Source organism: Hyaena hyaena, unplaced genomic scaffold, assembly GCF_003009895.1.
Source record: "Hyaena hyaena isolate Hyena2069 unplaced genomic scaffold, ASM300989v1 scaffold_12, whole genome shotgun sequence".
Lineage (NCBI taxonomy): Eukaryota > Metazoa > Chordata > Mammalia > Carnivora > Hyaenidae > Hyaena > Hyaena hyaena.
In genome coordinates, this window is record NW_024080644.1 from 1,514,543 (window position 1) to 1,538,193 (window position 23,651).

Below are 23,651 nucleotides of genomic sequence, written 5' to 3' on the forward strand. Positions count from 1 at the left end.
CATTATATGGGAAGAAAGGGAACTATAATGAGTCACAGCAAAGGAATATCCCCAGTACACAAGCTAGGAGCTACTTTATCCTTTGCCATCCCAGCCTAATTTTGACAGTCACTAACTGGACTTTGTGGTATATTTTCTCTAGCTGAATTAGAAGATTTGTAAGGTCTTTTTTTTTTTTTTTTCTTTAAACCACAGTTCTGATCTGTAGACAAAGTATTGTGCAGTGTTAAAAGTAAAAAATTATCTTGGACTCCATATGATAAGAGAGGAGGGGCACGGGAAGGAGGAAGGAAAGAAGGAGAAGGCCGAGCCTGCACGCAAAAACAGTTGCCAAGGCTGGTGGGCACTTCCCCTCCCAGAATAATTTTCCCTACAGGGCACAGCCTTTCATTCTGCAGTGGAGGACTAGACTCCCTTAGGGATATGGAGTTAAAGATGATTACTAGTGTGCAAATAACTGCTATCAGATTCCTTCCTAAAAGCTAGTTTTGATGGGGGTTGGGGAGAAGACTAGCTTTAAAACTAAATTTAAAGAAGATGTAGGTCAGGGGGGCATCTGGGTGGCTCAGTCTGTTAAGTATCCAACTCCTAAATCTTGGCTCACGTCATGATCTCACAGTTCGTGAGTTCAGGCCCCACATCCAGCTCTGCACTGGTGGTGCAGAGCCTGCTTGGGATTCTCTTTCTCTCCCTCTCTGTCTCTACCCCCCACCCTCTCTCAAAATAAATAAATAAACTTAAAAAAAGAAAGAAGAAGAAGATGATGGAGGCCAAAGAGGATTGAATGTGAGGAGCTTTACGACTTTGCTTTGGTTTATGTCATGCATTTGCTATCATTCTCCCCAAATGTTAACATTCAGAAGCTAAAAAAAATCCGACATAAGGGGCGCCTGGGTGGCTTAGTCGGTTAAGCGTCCGACTTTCGCTTAGGTCATGATCTCGCGGTTCGTGGGTTCGAGCCCCGCATCGGGCTCTGTGCTGACTGCCAGCTCAGAGCCTGGAGCCTGTTTCGGAGTCTGTGTCTCCCTCTCTCTCTGACCCTCCCCTGCTCACGCTGTCTCTCTCTCTCTCCTAGAAATAAATAAAACATTAAAAAAAATTAAAAATCCGACATAAGAAAATGTTATTAAGCATCATGATTTGCTGCAATCGGTTCCTAAAATCAATTGAACAGGATTTCAGATTCAGTCATATTCCAAATCAAAGTTCTCAGCATTAGATTTAATTTGAGATTTTCCATGTGGCAGTCAAAAGTAGCCTTTTTCTCCATGGATGTTTTCTCCTGCCTCCTCCTCTGCCCTCCCTGCCGTGAGATCCTGACCTGAGCCAAAATCAAGAGTAGGTCACTAAACCATCTGAGCCACTCAGGCACCGCTGAGCATGTGACTCTTGATCTTGGGGGTATGATTTCAAGTCCCACACTGGATATAGAGATTACTTAAAAATAAAATCTTTAAAAAAAAAAGAGAGGGAGCACATGGGTGGCTCAGTCAAACATCAAACTTCGGCTCAGGTCATGATCTCACAGTTTGTGGATTCAAGCCTCATGTTGGACTCTGTGCTGACAGCTCAGCCTGAAGACTACTTCAGATCCTGTGTCTCCCTCTCCCTTTCTCTCTCTGCCCCTCCCCACTCACGCTCTGTCCCTCTCTCTCAAAAATAAATAAACATCAAAAAATAATTTTTAATAAAAAATAAATAAAAAGACAAAGTACCTGTCCTGGGCTCAGTATTTTCAAGGGGTGATTGAATAATTATTTTCCTTCTGCTTGTTTTTTTTTTTTTTTTTTTTTTGCCCCTTGATTTTATGGAGGAGGGTGGAGGCGGTAAGAGAATATTTATATTGGTAAACTTTTCCTTGAAACCGTTATTGTTCTGTTTTCAGTTTTCAAATGAGGGGGAAAAATGCCCATTGTATATAAACATTTTTCCTTGTTGTTGTTTTAAACATAGGACGCGTTGGAACACCTCATTTTATGGCCCCAGAAGTTGTCAAAAGAGAGCCTTATGGAAAACCTGTAGATGTCTGGGGTTGTGGCGTGATCCTTTTTATCCTGCTAAGTGGTTGCTTGCCTTTTTATGGAACCAAGGAAAGATTGTTTGAAGGCATTATTAAAGGAAAATATAAGGTAATACATTATGAATGTTTTTTTCCCATTGAGATTAAATTATTCTGAAAAAATGTGAAGTTGTCTGTCTTTGGACTTCCTGATTGTCACATAGTTACCCAGTCAGAGAAAAGTTCTTTGCTGACATCATTGATCCATTTGCCTTGTTAGACGATATAAGCCTCAAGTAAATTTCTGAATCACTATCAGCTGCACTGTCATCTAGGCGGAAGGGAGGAGACTGGCTTTAAAACAACCACGGCCTTGCCCCTCTATTCCCCTCTCCTTGGTGCTGCAGCTGAAGTGTATCCCACGTGTTTGGAACCCGACCCCATGTTTAGCCTAGAAAACAGGGACCCTAGTCCTCTTTGATACAGAATCCAGTATGTGCAAGTCAAAAGTTTAGGAGTCTTGGGCCCTCAGATTCACAAAACCAATGCTTTTCTCACAAATCCATTCTAGCAAAACTGCCCATTTAGTTGGTCAGAGAAATCATTTGGTTAGTGTCCTACATATTTCAAATAAAATTCTAGTTTAGGGAAAGAATTTGGAATGACCCTTGAAATTTACTGGGATAGAATTTGACCATTTTATTTTACCTCAGGTGAGGTGTTTGCGACAGACGTGAGCCCAGATTTTAAAAGTATCCACTCTGCATGGTGCCCAGACCGCCTCTTCAGGCTAATCTTGGAAAATAAACTTCTTGGCCCCTTCTTTCTATAATTTGGAGAAAGGGCTTCATTTTTAAATCTTTTTGCTCAGTTTGTAAAGTGAAAATGGAAATTTCATCCCGATGATTTAGTAATTCTTTACTTTATGTTTTATATGAGCCTTTACTTGTTTTACTTTACCACACATGTTGTTCCACGTTATGTAGTCAACTAGCACACCGAAACCCTACGTCCCGGGATAAACCGCAATGCCGGTATCACGACTGCAACTCACAACATAACTTAGAGCCATTTTGGCGGGACTTAAACATTCATATTCTTCTTAGAGTGTTCTGGATTGGAAACCACATACATTGTTTGCAGAGTTCTGATTAGCGTGTTATTACTTGCATTATTAAAAAATTAAAAACTGCATCACTGACATTGTGAATGGCTCTACCAAACAGAGCTAAGGAGTGCTTGAAAGGTAATAAGCCAAAGGATGGTCTTGCTTGCTGTCCCAGCTCTTCCATTTGCCCTCTCCCATCGTGTGTGGCTGACAGAGTCAGCTGCTGTGTGTGGGAAACATGGGGGAGTGTGTGTCTGGATACCAGATCAGGGCGGCTTATGTTGGGGAAGTTCGTTTTCCGCCTCATACTACTGAAACCTGTACTTTCTATTTAACAGAAGCACTGTTTCATTTTCAGCCATGCCTGGTAACGTAAAACCAAACACACGAGTTTGTATAGCGCCAGACTCCAAAACTGTGAGGCCTGTTTTCATTTCCTCAGTAATGTTAGAGTTTTATAAAGGACTTCAAGGAAGAGGGCGGGGGGAAGAAATGAAAGGTAAAGTAGCTTCAGGGTGGCAGCCTTGTCTTTTTTTAATGTTTTACTTATTTTTGAGAGAGCAAGAGAGCGCACGCAAGCAGGGGAGGGGCAGAGAGAGAGAGAGGGGCGACAGGATTCGAAGCGGGCTCTGTGCTGACAGCAGCGAGCCCACAGCCTTGTCCTTTTAAACATTAAATGAAGCCTGTAGAGGTGAGAATGAGTTATGCTTTTAATTTTTAGCCTTGTGCATCATCCGCTTATAAGGGCATGCAGGTTTGCCTCTTATTTTATTTGGATTAAGGTCTATGCCAAAACTCTGTTAACAGAGAAGGATGTTTTAAGTATAGGTTTTGTTCTGCTTCTCTTAGAGTCAGTTGGCCACTGGGGAATAAAATCAATCCTTCCAAGGTAACTAAATGTCTCAGGAAGCTGCTTGTAAGTAATCATCCCCCTCCAATCCCTGGAAATTGTGAGTGGCTGTCGGGAATGCATGCCCATGGCTTTTTCACTGAATTTTGCCAAGGGAAATCACAGGTACTTAACATATGAAAATAAACACAATTAGCAATGCATCAGCTTAATAATAATACTAGAAGTAACAATAGCTAACTCACACATAACACTTAGTATGTGCCTGGAACTATGCTAAGCACTCCTATTAACTCATTTTATCCTCACAGCGACTTATGACATAGATACCGTATAATAAAATCTCCCACCTGCCTTTTGGAGTTATAAACATTCACTAATAATAGAATTCTTCCTTTGTGCTAGTTTAGTTGCTAACTTCCTGGTTTCCAAGGCAATGTGCTTCATTCCAGCCGACTCTGGTATTTGATTTTCTCTATTTTTAAAGCATTGAATAGGTTTTTTTTGTTTCTTTGTAAGAAATGTGGACTGTTTACACATGCCAAAAGTTAAATTATTTTAAGACCTCCATTCTTAGTATTATAGTAAGTCAGAATGGCGTGACAGCTATATCATAATTTCTGTACCTGGCGGTTTGAAGCTTTGATGTTAGTAACTTATTTACTCTTTTACTTGACTAACCTCACTTCTCACTTACATTAAGGGCTCTTTTTTTTTTTTTTTTTATACAAAAGCCCCACATTTTCCGCAGCTTTGTTTGAAGTAGAGATCCATCTCTACCATCAATGATAAACCCGGTGGGCCTTTCATATATATGTATATATGTATATTGTGCTATGATTCTGTCAGCATTTATTTTTACATTTTTTTAATTATTGAAAATTTCAAACAAAAGTAGTAGCAATAACAGTACAGTGAAACCCCAGCTCCACCACTTAGCAGCATATAGCCAACCTGGTTTTATCTGTATTCCACATACTAGCTGATTATTTTGAAGCAAACCTCAAAAAGAGAGTCTCATCACCCTGGTGGCTCTTAACAAAAGAACTCTGAACAAAACCCTTGAGCTCTGGGGGTGTTTTTCAATGAAATTTTGATGGTCTCTTTTAAAAACTTTCATAGTTTATAAACTGCTACTGGCCTTAAGTGATTTTAGTTGAGCTTACTTGATCTTTTAAGGTAAATGTGTGAGAATACCACTTAACTGGGATATATGCTGACATTTAATTTCAGCTAACTTTTTTATAAAAGACGAAAATATGTTTCCCTAAGTATGAAAAGATGCAGGCTGTCATTGTCTATCATCATGGATAGCCAGTGGATACTTCCACAGCCGAAGTCGAGGTGGCCATGGCTTTAGTTTTCAAATAAGCGAGACTGTTCTGTAGCCCTGTTTTGTTCCCTTTATAAACTCAACCTCCCAGATTAATTTCAGCTACTCTTCTCAGCCAAAGGAAGAGAGAAACCCTGGATTGGACTCTCTCATAAACAGGATGTGGGGGGAGGGACATCTACTTCTCAACCTCTACTCACTTGAGAAATCTTACCACCAGTTGCAGATGACTTCTCAACCCTTTTCCCCGAGGACAGATCATTCCGACCTTAAAGAGCACATCAGCCCTAGGATGGGGAAGAGGGAACAAGGCTAAGCCTCATCCAATCCCCTACATTATTTCAAACTGACCAGTTGATGACAATTTCAGTAGGATGGCAACAAGATGGCAGTCACTTTAGTTAAAAGATCTGACAAGCAGAAGTGACAATTGGTTGGAATTCTGCCTGTTAGAAAAAGAACAAGGAACATTTTTCACTTCCCATCCACCAGTACAGAGCCTCACAGTAGCCAGAGCGAATTTCAGTGTCTAATGCTAACCCTTGGCCACACTGTAGTGATTCCTTTGAACCGTGATGCAAGTCATGATTTCATTTGGCTTTAAACTGTTAGAGACTTTATTCTCCATCTTTCTCCCTTAAAAGGTGACCTAGGTCTCCCCTTTTTCAACCCATGGCATTGCTAGTTCCTGGCACCAGGCAGCTAATGCAAACTCCTCCAGCCATTTGGCTTCTTGATATTAAATAAGGAGTAAGACCCCACTGGCCTCACCCTGGCTGTCCCACTTGCCTTCCCAGTGGCAAGCCCAAAGCGTCCCTTCCCTTTTTCTGCTTCCTGGTCTCAGACATATTCTTCTTCCCCGGGAGCTACCTTGCTCTTTTCCTCACAGATCCACTTTCTCCCAAGTCCTGTATCTTTTGATCAACTCATAGATTTGTCCATTTGTTTGACTTTAGTCAGTTGACCTTGTGGCTGAGTTGTCTCATCTCTACAAGAGGGCCAAAAGTAACTTCACTGAGGACAGTATACAAGCGAATGGGTTATTCTGTAGGACCGATGGTAGCAGTATATGTTTTCTGAAATTCTGAAATTGCTATACAGTGACCAAAATATCCTACTAGGAACTTTGCATAACTTCACAATCTCTGTGGATTCCAGTTTTTCAAAAGAGAACGTTTTAAAATTTCTTTAAAAATTTCATTTTAGTCCTTTCTAGATGAAAGTATCTACTCTCTTTAGCTAGGGTAGAAACTGCAGCCATGAGCATTCTGTTCTTCCACTATTAAAAATATTATAACTTATGTGACATCAAGAACATATGTAAGGAATATTTATTGATACAAAACCTCATATGTGTGACAACAGCCACCAAAGACTTGCCTTTGTCCTCTTCCTTAGAGAGCAAGCCCATAGAATCACATTTCTGTTCTTTGAGAATTTTATTCACATTGAAACACTGTAGGAACATTACATCATGGTGAATGTTACCTTCTCACTGGGCAATAACTGTGGAATTTTCCTTTCCTTCTCTTCAGATGAATCCAAGGCAGTGGAGCCATATCTCTGAAAGTGCCAAAGACCTAGTCCGTCGCATGTTGATGCTGGATCCAGCTGAAAGGATCACCGTGTATGAAGCACTGAATCACCCATGGCTTAAGGTACCTGAGCTCATAGGTGGCCATCTATACTTTGTGTGAACCCTTCCAGCAAAAGGAATGTATTGGTCCATAGGGCCACTCTTCGCATGTTTTTTCTGAGTGCCCCCCCCTTTTTTTTCTTTAGTTTTGTTCATCTTGTTTGCTGCTTTTACACAGCCTCTGTAAATATCTGAATAGAGGACTATACCACTGTAGTGACGTTCAGCTATCAGGGAACAGAGGCAGATTTAGACACAACGTACCATGGAGGAAGGTCTGTTGGTTCTCCGCCAACACAGGTTCCAAAGATGTGCAGCACAAACGAGTGAAGTAGTATAACCAAAAGTTACAGTCTTTACTTTGGGCTGACCGTGTGGTTCATAACATTATTTTTATTTCAAGAGATGCTAGATATGGATTGACTGTTCTAGGAAAATGCGAGCTTTTTAAAAAATTTTTATTTATTTATTTTGAGAGAGAGAATCCTCCCCACTGTCAACACAGAGCCTGATGTGGGGTTCGATCCCAGGAACAGTGAGATCACAACCTGGGTCACACGCTTAGCCAGCTGAGCCATCCAGGTGCCCTGGAAGAAGCTCAATTTTTTTCAATTCTTTATCTATCCTATCTCACAGATTCATATTAAGGAAACTTGTAATTTGGGACTTCAGCGCAACAGCACTATTTAATTAAGACATTATATGGTTCAGTAATTCCAGAAAACTCTCAATGTACAGGTGAGAAAACAAAGGCTCACAGAGGTTTGAGAATCTTGACCCAAGTCACAGTTGTCAGTGGCGGAACCAGGATTTTAACTGAGCCTACCAACGACGCTTTCCTTTGTGTGCGAGGTCCTCTCTCTTTCACTTACTCAAGGACATCACTCCAGCAATCTCCTCATTCCTGCATCATTGCTTTTCTGTCTCTGTTGAACCTAATATGCTACTGTTTATTTTTATTACACACACACACACCTCCTGACCCTACAGCCACCTCCAGCTTCTACTACTGCTCTTGTCAAGTCAGTAATGACCTTCACATTGCTGAAGTCAAATCTCAGGCCTTCTTCCTTTTGGCATCTCAGTACCATTTGACACCCACCCTGAAACGCTGTCCTCCGTTGGCCTCATGCCTCCTGGCTCTCCTGGTTTCCCTTATCCCTTTCTGGCTGTGCCTTCTCAGATCGTACTGATTCCTCCTCATCTCCCCACACACACCTCTTCACGTTGGGGTGCTGCAGGCCTCCATCCTTGCTCCTCTATTTCCCTGTCTCCACTCAGGCCTTTGGAGACCTCATCTAGTTTTAATGGCCTTAAATGCCCTTTGTACCCTGATGAGTCCAGAATTTATACCTTAAGACCAGGCCTCTCCCTGGAGGGATTCTTTCTTAATCCAGAGTGTACACTCTCGCTCCCTGACACCTCTCTTATTTCACCCCCTACTACTCTCCTCTTACTCTGTTCCCTGCATATTGGCCTCACTGCAGTGCTGAGGCAGCAGGCACATCCTGGCTTCAGTGCCTCTATGTTAGTCCTCTTCTTTCCTCGGAGCTCTCTTCCCCAAACATAGTCATGGTTTCTTCCTTTACCACCTTCAAGTCTTGGCTTAGTAAGAGCTTTCCAGTTCACTCAGTCTAAAATTACGGGGAAGAACGCCCCCTGCCACCAGTATTCCCTGTCACCCCTTCCCTGCCTTAGTGTTCTCCATAGCATTTGTCACAATAAGACACACCTATATTGTGTTTGTAGCCTATTTACCCCCTTTAAAAAAACAAGCTGCAGAAGAGTGGGAATTTGGAGTTGATAGTTCACTTCCATCCAGCACTCTACAAAGTGTGTGGCATAGACTAAGTGCTCAATAAATATTAGTTATGATTTAATGAATGAACGAAGGAATGTTCGTTATATGATACCATGCTACTTCCCCAGAGATTATGCAGAAACAATAAGATATATTAAAATGTAGATTAATAATGGATCTTAGTGACAGTGACACAGAATGATGAAATTAAACAACAGTTTTGAGATTCCAGTGGATCTTGAGTCTCCATAAGAATATTATCAAATCTGCATTCAACCCTCTGATGTGCAATTCTAGTTATTCTTGACTTGAAACACTCAGTTCTAGCTATTCATGATTTCCCCCAGAAGAGAGTAGGCAAACAGTTCTTAGATATATTCTTAATAATTTCCCCCCAGAAATGACCGGTGTGGGTGGGGTCCCCTTTCTCCTTTGCCTTTCTCAGTTTCTCTGTAATGCGGATCGTTTGTTCATTAGAAGCTAGTTCAAATGCCAAAGTACAATGAAAATGGTAGTCATATTAGTCATTTTTACGATCCTTTAGAAAAGTTAGCTTTCATTATCATACTTATCTTGACTACTAACATTTATTTTGGGAAACCCTCATCCCTGCAGTGAATATACTTCTTGTTCTAAATAATCCAGGCTTAATACATAATAGATTTCTGGCACCAGAGAGACACAGACACAAAAAAGTCAGTAACTTAAATGAAAAAGTTCCAAAAGGCTGTTTGAGCTCAGAATCATGTGCCGTGTCTGAACTAGTTTACCTTGATGGCTTATGTGCCATCTGAAGATGGAAGAATTCCATGAGAAAGTTATCTAGCTGATGTGAATAGCCTTCCTAAATTTAAATACTTGTCCATGTATACTTGTAAATCATTGCTGTGGGTGTAATTGGTGTTGATTTAGTAAACACTAAATTTAAGCTATAGTTCATGTTATGAAAAACTTCTGAGTAACTGCAAATTGAAGAAATAAGATGATGAAAATGCATATAATGATGAGTGTGGCCAAAGTCATAATACCATGACTTTGTGTCAAAAAAAAGAAAAGAAAAGAAAAGAAAAAGATTCCTCCAGTAAAACCATAAGAAATGTCCTATTCAGTTATTTCATATCAAAAAATACTTTGAGTAAATAGTCCAAGTAACATGTGAATGTCTTAATGATTGTCAAAATATAGTACGTTTAGTGCCTTCATCTAAAGTAGTGATGTTTGCTATGAATATTCATTCCCGCAAAAGACCAACTAAAATTGTATTTTCCTTATAGATGATGGAGCTCTTTCCACACCCTTTGTAGCCTTGATATGGAGACCCTAAAGTACATTGGCTGTAACAAAACATGAAAACGATATTTCTAGAAGGCTAGTCCATTTGAATTTTGGAAGAACACCAGAGAGAGAAAGGCGGCAGAGTCAGGCTGCGAAAAGGATTTTCAGATGATACTAATATAACATAAACACATGGAAAGATAAGCTCAAAGAAGCCACAGGGGAGAAGCCTCACAGGAGTACAGAAGGAAGGGCTCAGGGAGACCAGTGAGGTACAAGAGAGATCACTGTCTAGAGCTCCAGGGAGGATCACATGTGTTAGTGTGCCTAAAGGAAGCCCTGGCCTCTGTGTGGGAAGTCCAGGGAGCACAGGCGAAGCATCACCAAGTGTTCAGGCCATGTGGGAGTGGGAACAGGAAGCAAACTAATATAATACAAACATCAGCTATTTGAAGGACTGCACAGTAGTAGACTAGAAATTCTGGTTTGTGGGGAGAATACGTATGGTCTAGAATTGCCAAATTAAGTGCTTTGTTTTTGCTTTTGGTTTTTTATTAAAAAATTTTTTAATGTTTATTTTTGAGAGAGAGAGAGAGAGAGGGAGGGTCTGAGTTGGGGAGGGGCAGAGAGAGAGAGAGAGGGAGACACAGAATCCCAAGCAGGCTCCAGGCTCTAAGCTGTCAGCACAGAGCCCGATGTGGAGCTCGAACCCATGAACCATGAGATCATGACCTGAGCCAAAGTCGGATGTTTAACTGACTGAGCCACCCAGGTGCCCCTGTTTTTTATTTTTTTTTAATATTTATTTGTTTGTTTGTTTGTTTGTTTGTTTATGAGAGAAAGTGTGTAAGCAGCAGAGGGGCAGAGAGAGAGGAGGACAGAGGATCCAAAGCAGGCTCTGTGCTGACAGCAGAGAGCCAGACACGGGGCTAGAACCCAAGAATCGAGAGACCATGACCTGAACCAAAGTCGGACACTCAATCGACTGAGCCACCCAGGTGCCCCTTAAGTAATTTGGATATTAAGGTGTAGATGGTAAAAAGCTCCTGCAAGCTTTTGAGTGATGACACAGTGTAAGCAACATGCTCGTAGAATTCCTGTGGACACTGTATGTATGTGCGTCATCTGTCAGAATACAAGTGCTAGAGGCAAAGAGAGCCTGTAGAAGCTGTGGCGGTGACAGGGGCCTGGACCCAGGGAGTAAAGTTGGGAGTGGGAAAGAAGTACTCAAACTGAGAGATTTTAAGGAAGGAAAACTGATAAAGCTCAGTTGAGTGATTCGAGGTATTTGGAATTAGGAAGCCCACAGGAGAGTTAAACATGTAGCGTGGAAGTGACTTCTTATAAACCTTTCATTCTGAAATAATTGTAGACTCACAAAGAAGTGGCAAAAACAGGGACACCTGGCTGGCTCAGTCGGTAGATGTACAGCTCTTGATCTCAGAGTTGTGAGTTCAAGCCCCATGTTGGGTATACAGATTACTTGAAAATAAAATCTTAAAATATTTTTAAAAAAAAATTTTTTTAATAGAAGTGGTAAAAACAATACAGAATTCCCATGTATACTTCGCCATTCTTCCCCCAGTGATAACACCTTATATAACCAGAACTAGAAAAATGACACTGGAGCACTGAAACCGCAGGCCTTACTCACTTTTCACCAGTTTTTGTATGTATTTTGTGTGCGTGTTTCTATGAAACTTTGTCACATGGAAGTATATAAGCATGACCATAATCAGGATATAGAAGCTCTCTGTCACCCCTTAATGATCACATCCACTCCCTACCCCAAACCCCTGATCCATTTTCCATCACTATCATTTTTGTCTTTTTGATAGTATTAAATAAATGGGATTATACAATATGTAAACTATTTAAGAGAAACTCATGTTTCCTGTATGTTTCTCTCTTCCTCTCAAGCAACTACCACACTCAACAGCACTTCTGACACCAGGAGTGCCTGGGTTTTTTCCCCCACACCAAGCAGTTCTCTGACACTACATTTTAATTCAGTTCTGACACTAACTGAAGTCCATGCAGACCCCACAGGTTAAGGGCTCGGTCCCATGAGACTCTCCCCCACTTCCATTGCCAATCACAAGGAGTGGGTCCCCAGGTGACCCATGAACTCTGTCAGACTTGGCTACAAGTTGGAGGAGCCCATAACCCACCCACTCCCAACTTTGGATTTGATTATTTGCTGGAACAGCTCACAGAACTGAGGGAAACACTTACATTTACCAGTTTATTATACGATAAAGAATATGGTAAAAGATACAGATGAAGAGATACATAGAGCAAGATCTGGAAGGGTCCCAAGCACAGAAGTTTCTGTTCCCACAGAAGTTTCTGTTCCCACAGAAGGTGGGGTACACCTCTCTCCTGGCATGTACATATGTTCATCAACCCAGAAGCTCTCCTAACCCCATAGTTTTGGAAATTTTCTGAAGACTTCATCATGTAGGCATGTATTGATCATTAACTCTATTTCCAGCCCCTCTCTCCTCTCAACAAAATGGGAGACGGGACTGAAAATCCCAAGCTTTTATTCATAACTTCGTCTTTCTGGTGACCATCCCCATCCAGGAGCCCACCAAGAGTCACCTCATTAAAACAATGACACTGCTGTCACCTAGGAAATGCTATAAGATTTAGGAACTCTGTCTGGAACCAGAGTCAAAGACCAAATATTAGGACAAAAAATGCTCCCACTGCTCTTATCACTTAGAAAATTACAAGGGTTTTAGGAGTTCTACCTCAGGAACTGGGGTCAAAGACTAAATGTTAGAACAAAAGATTCTCCTGGCACCCCTACTTAGAAGGGTTTTAGGGCTCTGTGTCAGGAACTAGGGTCAGAGACCAGTGTACAGATTTCTTATTTCTTCACAGATTAGGTGTTTTTAGTCAGGATAATGCCCTTGAGGTCCTTCCAAGTTGTGCATATCAAAGGTTCATTCCTTTTATTACTGAATAATACTCTGCTGTATGGTTGTGCAGCACTTCGTTTATCCATTCACCTTTTTAAAAAATTTTTTTAACGTCTATTTAATTTTTGAGAGAGAGACAGAGCACAATTAGGGGGAGGGGTAGAGAGAGAGGGAGACACAGAATCGGAAGCAGGCTCCAGGCTCCAAGCTGTCAGCACAGAGCCCAGTGCAGGAGTCAAACCCGTGAACCACAAGATCACAACCTGAGCCAAAGATTAACTGACTGAGCCACCCAGGCACCCCTGTCCATTCACCTTTTGAAGGGCATTCGGGTTGTTTCCAGTTTGGGGCTAATACAAGTGAAGCTGCTAGGAACATCTAGATACAGATTTTCATTTCTCCAAAGTAAAAACCTGTGAGTGGGGTTGCTGAGTCCTATGGCAAGTATATGTTCGACTTTGTAAAAACTGCCAAATCATTTTCCAGAATACCTGAATGATTTTACTCTCTTACCAGCAGAATATGAGAGAACCACTTGCTCTATATCCTTGTCAGCACTTGGTAACGTCAGCATTTTTTTAACCTTTTGTAATTGCTTTTAGGAACATTTTTATCTTTTTAAAAAATTTTTTTTTGAAATTTTTATTTATTTTGAGAGAGAGAGACCATGCGCATGTGCCTATGCATGTGCAAGCAGAGGAGGGGCAGAGAGAGAATCACAAGCAGGCTCTGCACTGTTAGTGCAAAGCCAGACACAGGGCTCGATCTCACAAACCCATGAGATCATCACCTGAGCTGAGATCAAGAGTTGGATGCTTTAACCAGCTGAGCCACCCAGGTGCCCCTAGGAACATTTTTATAGCACCTGCTTTAAAATCCCAGTTGGATGATTCTAATATCTCTGCCATATCTGTGTTGGTATCTGTTGGTTGTCTTTTCTCACTTAGGTTGAGATTTTTTTCTGATTCTTGGTATGAAGAGTAATTTTAGATAGTATGCTAGACATTTTTAGTATTATGAGACTCTGACTTTTATTTAAATCTTCTATTGTAGTGGGCAGCTAACCTGATTAAATTCAGAACACACATCCTGGCCCACTTTTAGGGCTGTAGCTCAAACACCAGTTTCATTTTCAAAGCCTTTGCACTACTTGTCTGGTCTGCCCCACTTGTGCGCTGCTCATTCTAAACTGTGGTTTAGTCTCCCGTGTTTGAGACTAAACTGTGGTTTAGTTTCCAAGCTCTTTGCTGTGTTGATCCTGGTTGGTTTTATACCTGGGTTTATTAGGGATGTGCCAAGGACTTCATACATAGATTTAAAGAGCCCCTTCCCCAGCACTCTTCTCTTTGTAATCCTGCCCCTACTCTCTAGGGAGTGGGGCGCCAACTCCTTGCTGTTGTTTGGGTCTAACAGGGCTGAGAGGGTGGAAAGGGCTCTGAAGAGGGGCAGGTCAGCTTTCATGGTGTTCCCCGGGAGTAGGGTGGGTGCAGCCAAAAGGGTTCTGTCCTGCAGAGCAAAAAACCTCTTCTCAGCCCTTGGCTAAAGAGAGTGGGCTTTTCTTGGGGCTCATTTTGCCTGTGGTCCTTGTCTTTGGAGTTTCCAGGTTGTGGCTGTGCTCATACCCAGGGGGTATATGTTAAGAGACGAAAAAAAAAAATCCCAGTGATCACACCAAAGGATCACCCCTCAAGTCCTGGGATCCCTCCCCAGTCAGCTTTTTCTCCAGCTTTCAGAGTCTTCTGTTAGTGATTCAAAAGGGAAAGCAAGTAATTGCCTTATTATCAAGAACTCCAAAAAATTAAACCTTGGAAAAAGAAGTGTTTATTCTCTTGTATAGGGAATGCTTTAAAAATCAGCGCCAATGCCCATTTCTTGCTCTAAAGTCCAGGAATTCCATGTGTCTTTTAAGCCGCTTTCCCTGGGCCCTGTTGTCTTTCATGTTTGGCATTAGCCACAGGATCAGTTTCTGTTCTACCATCTGCAGAGGGTCTGAAGACCCTTTTTTTTTTTTTTTTTTAAATAATGGTGGAAATTTGTTCTGCTACATATACCTAAAAAGTTAAGCAATTTTATTTTAAGCAAAATGCAGTTCAGGGGTACCTCGGTGGCTCAGTCACGTAAGCGTCCAACTTCAGCTCAGGTCATGATCTACCGGTTCGTGGGTTTGAGCCCTGCACCAGGTTCTGCTAACAGCTTGGAGACTGGAGCCTGCTTCAGATGCTGTGTCTCCCTCTCACTCTTCTTCTACCCCCTGCTCCCAGTCTGTCTGTCTGTCTGTCTGTCTCTCTCTCTCTCTCTCTCAAAAATAAACAGTAAAAAAATTTTTTTAATATGGTTCAATTTTAGCCTCAATTCAGTAGTAGTAATAATTAGAGATCCTCTACCAGCATTGTCCAGTAAGAACTTTCTGTCATTACGGCAGTATTTTATATCTGCACTATCCAGTGCAGTAGCCACTAGCCACGTATTGGCTCCTTATCCTTGAATTATGGCTGGTACAGTCGAAGAACCAAATTTTTAATTATGTTTAATCTTAATGAATTTATTTTATTTTTTTACGTTTACTTATTTTGAGAGAATTAGCACAAGCAGGGAAGGGGGAAAGAGAGAGAGAATCTCAAGCAGGCTGTGCACTATCAGTGCTGAGTCCAACTGGGGGCTCAGACTCATGAACCACGAGATCGTGACCTAAGCTGAAATCAAGAGTCAGGTGCTTAACCAACTGAGCCACTCAGGTGTCCCTAATTTTAATTAATTTAAATTTAAATAGTCTCATGTAGTGGATATGGTACTAGCCAGAGAGGCCTTAGACTATTCATTCAAAAACCTTCTCTCTCAGGGATAAATCATTGGATTCTACTCCTGAAATCATTATTGTACTATATGCTATTTAACTTGGGTGTAAATTAAAAAATAATAAGTAATAAAGAAAAGAAAAGAAAAAATTACCATTTATTCAAGATAGATACGGTGAAACAATTCTGAATTACCTTAGTTTTAGTGTAACTTTTGAAGAAATCTTTTGCTCTGTTTTACAGTATTATAAATTTAAAACTCATTGTACCTTGAATTTTCTATTTTGTTGATATTTCATCAGATTAATGCACAGTATTGTTTCTAATATATATTATTATGAAACATTTTGAAATAAAAATAGCCCAATAAGAAGAAAAAAAAAACCACATGTCACTTGGTTTGCCCTTTTTGGAAACCGTGAATAAAGACCATTAGAATGGGTCACAGGTTTCCATCCCCTGTAATTTTTACTATGTTTTATTTTTACCTTTTTCTTCTGTAGTAGGAACATATATTCAGTTAGAAAACAACCCAGCTTGTTTAGTAAGCTGTTGATACACACATATTCTTTTACAGTGCTAAATACATAGACATACACACACACACACACACACACACACACACACACACACTTACAGCACTCCTAAATTACTTTACATTAGAGGTTTGTACACGTTGACTAACAAAAAGGATTTTTAAAACCGATCTTGTGCCTGTACAACATCTTGTTTAATATTTGTAACAATCCTGTAAGATTAGTTTTTGAAAAGAAACAACTGAGAGAATGTAAGATCACATAGCCGGTATGTAAATGACCCAGAATTTGAACAGAAGTCTTTAGCATGTAGCATTATCTCAACTACCTTATATAATCATTTTAAAGGACAATTATAAATGGGATACTACCTGTGAAAGTCCCAAATTCAGTGCCTGGGACAGAGTTGAGTACTATCCTTAATACTTTCTAAATGTTTGCGACCCTGCAAAAATTTGTTTCCAGACCAGACTTCTCTCTTGGACTCCAGGCTTGTATGTCCAAGTTCCTACTTGAATCTCCACTTGAACTGTAGATATTTCAAGCATAACATATCCAAAACTATAGTCCTGATCTCTGCCCCATCTCTCTTGGTGTCAGACTTCCAGTTGCTCACACTGAAAACCTTGGTGAGGTCTTTGACTCCTCTCTTTCTCTCACACCCCATATCCAGTCTCTCAGAAAATCATGTTCTCTCCACTTCCAAAATATATTCAGAATTAAGAACTTCTATTCTTGGGGGACACCTGGTGACTCAGTTGTTAAGTATCCAATTTTTTATTTCAGTTCAGGTCATGATCACACAGTTCATGGAATTGAGCCCCACGTTGGATTCTGTGCTGACAGCATGGAGCCTACTTGGTTCTCTCTCTCCCTCTCTTTCTGCTTCTCCCATGCTCATGTATCCTCCCTCCCCCCCTACCTCTTCCCTCCCTCCCTCCCTCAAAATAAATAAATAAACTTTAAAAAGAAAAAAGAACTTCTGTTCTTGGAAAGACACTGTCGGAGAACAAAAAGACAAGCCATGAACTGAGAGCAAATATTTGCAAATTATGTATCTGATAAAGGATTCACATATTTAGATTATGTAAAGAATTCCTTCTTTTGAACTGTAGTTGACATATATTCATTTCAGATGTACAACATAGCATTTATATACATTATGAAGTGATCACCATGATAAAATCTAGCTACCATCTATCACCATACAGAGTTGTTACAGTATTATTAACTCTGTTCCCTTTGCTGTACGTCACATCACAGTGTCTTATTTTTATTATAACTGGGAGTTTGGACCTCTTAATCCCCTTCCCCTACTTTAGGAAGAATTCTTAAAACTCAATAATGAGAAAACACACAACCCAGTTCAAAATGGGAAAATACTTGGAACTTCAACAAAGATATATGGATGGCATATAAGCACACACAAAGTTGCTCAACATCATTTTTCACTAGGGAAATACGAATTAACACCACAATGAGATGTCTGTCTGCACATGTATCAGAATGGCTAAAATCAAAAAGGCTAACCATAACAAGTATTGGTGAGGATGTAGACCAGTTGGAACTGATACACTGCTATGGAAATGTAAAATGGTGCAACCACTTAAAAAGATAAACATACTTCTATAATACAACCCAGCCATTCTACTGCTAAGTATTTACCTAAGAGAAATGAAATGTATATCCATATAAAGACTTATACATTAATGTTCATAGCAGCTTTATAGGTAATAGCCAGAACTTGGAAACAGCCCAGGGTCCATCAGCAGATGAATGGGTAAACAAATTATGGCATATCCTTACAAGGGAATGCCACTCAGCAATAAAAAGGAATGAACTACTGATACATGCAACTACGTGGATGAAGTTCAAAACCTCTATGCTGAGTGAAACAAGTTGGAAAATGAGTCTGTACTGTCTGGTTCCATTTATATAAAGTTCTAGAAAATGCAAACCAGTGTTTGCAGTGACAGAAACAGTGGCTGCCTGGGGACTGGGAGGGAGATGACAAAGGGACATGAGGAAACTTTAGAGAGTGATGGGTATACTCATCATGTTGAGCGCAGCGATGCTTTTATGGTTGCATACATCAAAACTTAGCAAATTATACATTTTAAACATGCAGTTTGTTATATGCTAACTACACCTCAGTAAAACTTTTTGCAGAAAACAGTATATTCAGAATCTGTCTCCTCTTCATCATCTTTATTTTTTCCATCTGATTTCATCCACCATCTTCCCCCTAGATTACTGCAATAGCCTTCTAACTGGTCTCCCTGCCTTTTATTTTTCTCCTTAAATCCTTCCTCCCTTTTAACCTATTCTCAACACAACAACCAGAACGTTCCTTTAAACTTGTCAGAGCATGTCACTTCAGCTCAAAATCCTCCTGCAGCTCCCCCTCCCACTCAGAATAAAAGGCTCTTATATGGGGGCATCTGGGTGGTTCGGTCTGTTGAGCGTCCAACTTCCCCTCAGGTCACAGTCTTGTAATTTATGGGTTTGAGCCCCACATGGGACTCTGTGCTGACAGCTTAGAGCCAGGAGCCTGCTTTGGATTCTGTGTCTCCCTCTCTCTCTCTGTCCCTCCCCCACTTGTGTGCACTCACTTGCTCACGCTCTCTCTCTCTCTCTCTCTCAAAAACAAACATTAAAAAAAAAAAAAAGGCTCTTAAATGGCCTACCCCAGTCATGTCGCCTCTCTGATCTGATCTACTGTTTACCCCATGACACATGGGTCTCCTTGCTAGTTCTTTCTTGAAAACTCCAGGCGCACTTCCTCCTTTGGGCCTTTGTGTTGTTCTCTCTGCCTAGGCCACTCCCTTGCCAGTTTTGAATTTCTTCATGGCAATTGGGCCGACTTTGACCCCCCCCCCCCCGCTATTTTAAATTGCAGTGTACCCATTCCCTCTTACTCTGCTTTACTTTTTGCTTTATTCCATAGCACTTTTATCATACTCCATACTTTACCTTTCTGTGTTTCCTTCTTCTACTAGAATATAAGCTACACACGGGCCTGAATCTTTGTTGTTTTGTTTACTTGTGTATCCCAAGTGCATAGATCAATGCCTGGAACATAGCAGGCTCTCAAGAAATATTTCTGAAATGAATACTTATTTAAATCTTTAAGATACATTGACAAATTAGGGTAGAAGTAAAGTGGGTAATAAGAATGACAAGAGGTTTAAGATATATACATGAGGAATGGGTGCCTGGGTAGCTCAGTCAGTTAGGCACCTAACTTTTGATTTTGGCTCAAGTCATGATCTTAAAGGTTGTGGCTTCGAGCCCTGCATTGGTACTGTGCTGACAGCGCAGAGCCTGCTTAGGATTCTCTCTCCCTTTCTCTCTGCCCCTCTCTCACTCGCTCTCTATCTCTCTCTCAAAAATAAATGAAAATGAACTTTTAAAAATATATATATACATGAGGAATAGTGGAGGCAACTGGAGACATCACAGAGAAGAATAGATTTAGTGGAAACATGATCCCCTTTTAGCTACTGAGGAGTTAACTGTATAAAAGAGGAAGGATGTTTGCTCTGTGATATCACAGAGGACAAAGCTAGCCCAAACAAGCCAGATGTAGGCCCAGACTAAGAACTTTTTTACTTTCTTAGAATTGTGGTAAGCTGCCATAAAATAATGATCACTCACCGGACAAGGTCAAACAGAATAATCATCCTTCCGGGATTGAAAAGGATCCCACATGGGGAAGTAGTTGAATTAGATGACCTTGAAAAGTTTGTTCTAGTGAGAAGATAGTGTACTCTTTTAACATCCAGTTATTCCCAGGATGCCTGGGTGACTCAGTTGGTAAAGTGCCTGACTCTTAATCTCAGCTCAGGTCTTAATCTCAGGGTCATGAGTTCAAGCCCCACACTGGGCTCCATGCTGGGCGTGAAGCATGAATGAATGCATGCATGCATACATACATATATACTCACTTAAAATAAAATCCAGTTACTCCTGACAATTCTGAATGCTCAATCACTTGTGAAGTTAATTTTTCAAATGCTTGTTTTACATGACAAGGACATGTCAAAGGTAACTTCATACCTTCATAATTATGGTTAATTATCTTTGCCATCTAGCTGTATATCTAAAAATTACTTGATTCATTATTTTAACCCATTATTATTGCTGAAAATAAAATATTATGTTACTATCAGTTTTGACCTCCGTATCCCTCATTTGAGAATGTTTAACAGTATCATGGAATAAAATCTCCAGTATTCTAGAATTTAAGTTTCACATTTAAGAAGTGTAGGCTTCATTGTTTTAGATTAACTTTCTTCACTTTTTTATTTTTTATTTATTTTTTTTAGTGTTTTATTTATTTCTAGGAGAGAGAGAGAGAGACAGCGTGAGCAGGGGAGGGTCAGAGAGAGAGGGAGTCACAGACTGAAACAGGCTCCAGGCTCTGAGCTGGCAGTCAGCACAGAGCCCAACGCGGGGCTCGAACCCGCGAACCGCGACATCATGACCTAAGCGAAAGTCGGACGCTTAACCGACTAAGCCACCCAGGCGCTCCAACTTTCTTCACTTTTTTAAATGGCTACATATGTTCATCATCTTTCTTCTTTTATAGGAGCGGGATCGTTATGCCTACAAGATTCATCTTCCAGAAACAGTAGAGCAACTGAGGAAATTCAATGCAAGGAGGAAACTAAAGGTAATTAAATCAGCAAAAAGCTTTCCTAAAGCTAAATTCTCACTTCTAAAAATTATTTCAATAAGGTTTTGGTTTTTAAATCATTTAAGGTAATATCTAACTGTGAATCTAAACAAAACGTTATAATAAATGAAAGATTAATCACATTCTAGATTTGTATTATCCTAAAAATTCATAGCAGAGATAGGATTACTTTTGAAATAGGAGTTTACTATTTTTTTTTCATTTATTTTCAATGTTTATTTTTTTTTTAATGTTTTTTATTTATTTCTAGGAGAGAGAGAGAGACAGCGTGAGCAGGGGAGGGTCAGAGAGAGAGGGAGTCACAGATTGAAACAGGCTCCAGGCTCTGAGCCGGCAGTCAGCACAGAGCCCGACGCGGGGCTCGAACCCACGAACCGTGAGATCATGACCTAAGTGAAAGTCGGACGCTTAACCGACTAAGCCACCCAGGCGCCCCTATTTTTTTTTTTTTTTTTGAGAGACAGAGCCTGAGTGGGGGAGGGCACAGAAAGAGAGAGACACAGAATCCAAAGCAGGCTCCAGGCTCTGAGCTGCCAGCACAGAGCCTAATGCGGGGCTTGAACCCACAAACTGTGAGATCATGACCTGAGCCGAAGTCAGACGCTTAACTGACTGAGCCACCCAGACACCCCAGGAATTTACTATTATTATCCATTGTTGTTGAATATGAACATAGGCCACAGTTTCTCAAACTTAAATATTTTGACAAGAAGATCTAAGTTTAGTTGAGTGGAAACAATACTGGATTAGAATTAATTGGACAACCATCACAAAGCAGTAAGAATCTCCACCACCTTGGTCTACTAGAAAATATTTTCAAATTACTTTTCTCACCTTTTCTTTATTCTTACCAGGTACCTTTCTCCTTTACTACTCTCTCTATCCTCTACCTTGCCAAAAAAAAAAAAAAAATGGTAATTATCTCATAAGGGGAGCCCATTTGATTTTAAAAGGTTTTGAAAAAGACCAAATATAAAATAGTACACTATTTTCCTAGTAAAAAAAATTAATGTTTATTTATTTATTTTGAGAGAGAGTGAGTAAGGAAGGTGCAGAGAAAGGGACAGAATCCCAAGCAGGCTCTGCACCATCAGCACAGAGCCCAAACCCACAAACTGTGAGATCATGACCTGAGCCAAAATCAAGAGTCAGATGCTCTGCTGACTGAGCCACCCAGGTGCCCTAACCCTAGGGAAAAATTGTACGGGACATTTCCCCCCTCTTCCCAACAGAGGAAACTCTGTTATACTGTGGTCTTAAAATTATTATTTGACTTATTTTTGATTACTGTAAAATAATCAGCTTCAAGTCTGTCCTCTAAGTGGTTGGTTGGTTAGTAGCCCTCCTTAGCCATGTGACTCCCACCAACTATAGAACTTTGTAAATATTTTCGTATATGTCCTAGATTGCAATAATATTCATTATTATTCAACCCCTAAAATATCTGAATAATTGTATATTTACACTAGATTTTGAGGAACGTTTATGTGGATGGGGGAAACTAGGCCATGATATTATCCTCTGAGCTGAACTATTCAGTCTAGTAGCTGCTAGCTACACATAGCTATTTAAATTAATGACAATTAAATCAAAAGTGTTCCTCAATCACACTAGCACATTTCAAGTGCTCAGTAACCAAACACAGACATAGGACATTTCCCTATCATTGTAAAAAGTCCTATTGGACTGTGCTGCTATATAACAGGGGGGATTGTAACGTGTCATTGTTGGTGATGAGGATTCTCAGTTATGCCTCTGTCCTAATTGTTTTTACAGTCAGCACTTCAAACTGGCTCTTCCCTATTTGCTTTAAAAGTCCTTAGCAAAAATAATTATTAAAAACATGCCATTATCAAGATGGCACCCAAAGAAGTTTCCCAAGACTTTGACATATGTCTGAACCACTGTAGCCTACAAAAGAAAAAAAAAAAAAAAAAAACCTCACTATCCAAAGTAAAAATTTGTCAGCTGTTTTTGAAGTTCATTTCCTCCCCCAAAGGAACCATTAATTATAGTTTTTTCTCAGTTCTTCCCTAGTCTGACCCTGCTTTGGCCTTTGTGACATTGCCCTGTCTGGGGCTGAACCTTTCATTGGCCAAGTCCAGGCCTTTCGCCATAGGGCTCAGGTTTGCCCATCACAAGAAACCCATGCTGTAGTTCTCCCAGTGCCACAAAATCAGACTTGGGCCTAAAATAGCCAGAGTGGTGACTAAGATTCATTTGGACAGGGCAAAGCTGTTACAGCAGAGAGGGGTCATATGAACTTACCACATCCCTTTGCAGGACTATTTAAAGTTTCAAGACCCACCAGACAACCTAGAATTAGGAACATCAGCAGGGTTGTCATTGAGATTTTTTTCAGCTGGTAAGGCTGTATTCCTTTATGTGATTCAGCCAGCCTGGTTAAAGTGTGTTATGCCTACCATCCGCAAGAACTCATTCTCCTCTTTCTGCCTCTTCTGTGAGCTTCCAGAACACAGATTTCGGCTTCGTTAGCTTTCAGAGGCCACCACACAACTTTGTTTCACAAATGTACAGCTAGGTACCCATCCTTGTATCTAGACACTGTTTTTAAGCTCCTCAAATGTTGGGCAACACCCCAGTGTGGTTTCTTTATTTGTTTGTTTTTTACTCCCTTTGAAATGATTAAAAGGGAAGTTCACAGAAAGCAGTAGAAAATTGCTTTTGTGAC

The 23,651-nt window shown here is 40.5% G+C and overlaps 1 protein-coding gene across 4 annotated transcripts in view; it reads left to right on the forward strand.

Moving 5' to 3' along the window:
* CASK (calcium/calmodulin dependent serine protein kinase) overlaps positions 1 to 23,651 on the forward strand; it is a 363,023-nt gene that overhangs the window by 234,946 nt on the left and 104,426 nt on the right. For all 4 annotated transcript variants that reach the window (XM_039255996.1, XM_039256003.1, XM_039256010.1 and 1 more), the window contains exons 7-9: positions 1,954 to 2,129; positions 6,826 to 6,948; positions 20,852 to 20,935. In XM_039255996.1, coding sequence (XP_039111927.1) covers positions 1,954 to 2,129; positions 6,826 to 6,948; positions 20,852 to 20,935 — 383 coding nt within the window. The remainder of the gene's footprint in view (positions 1 to 1,953; positions 2,130 to 6,825; positions 6,949 to 20,851; positions 20,936 to 23,651) is intronic.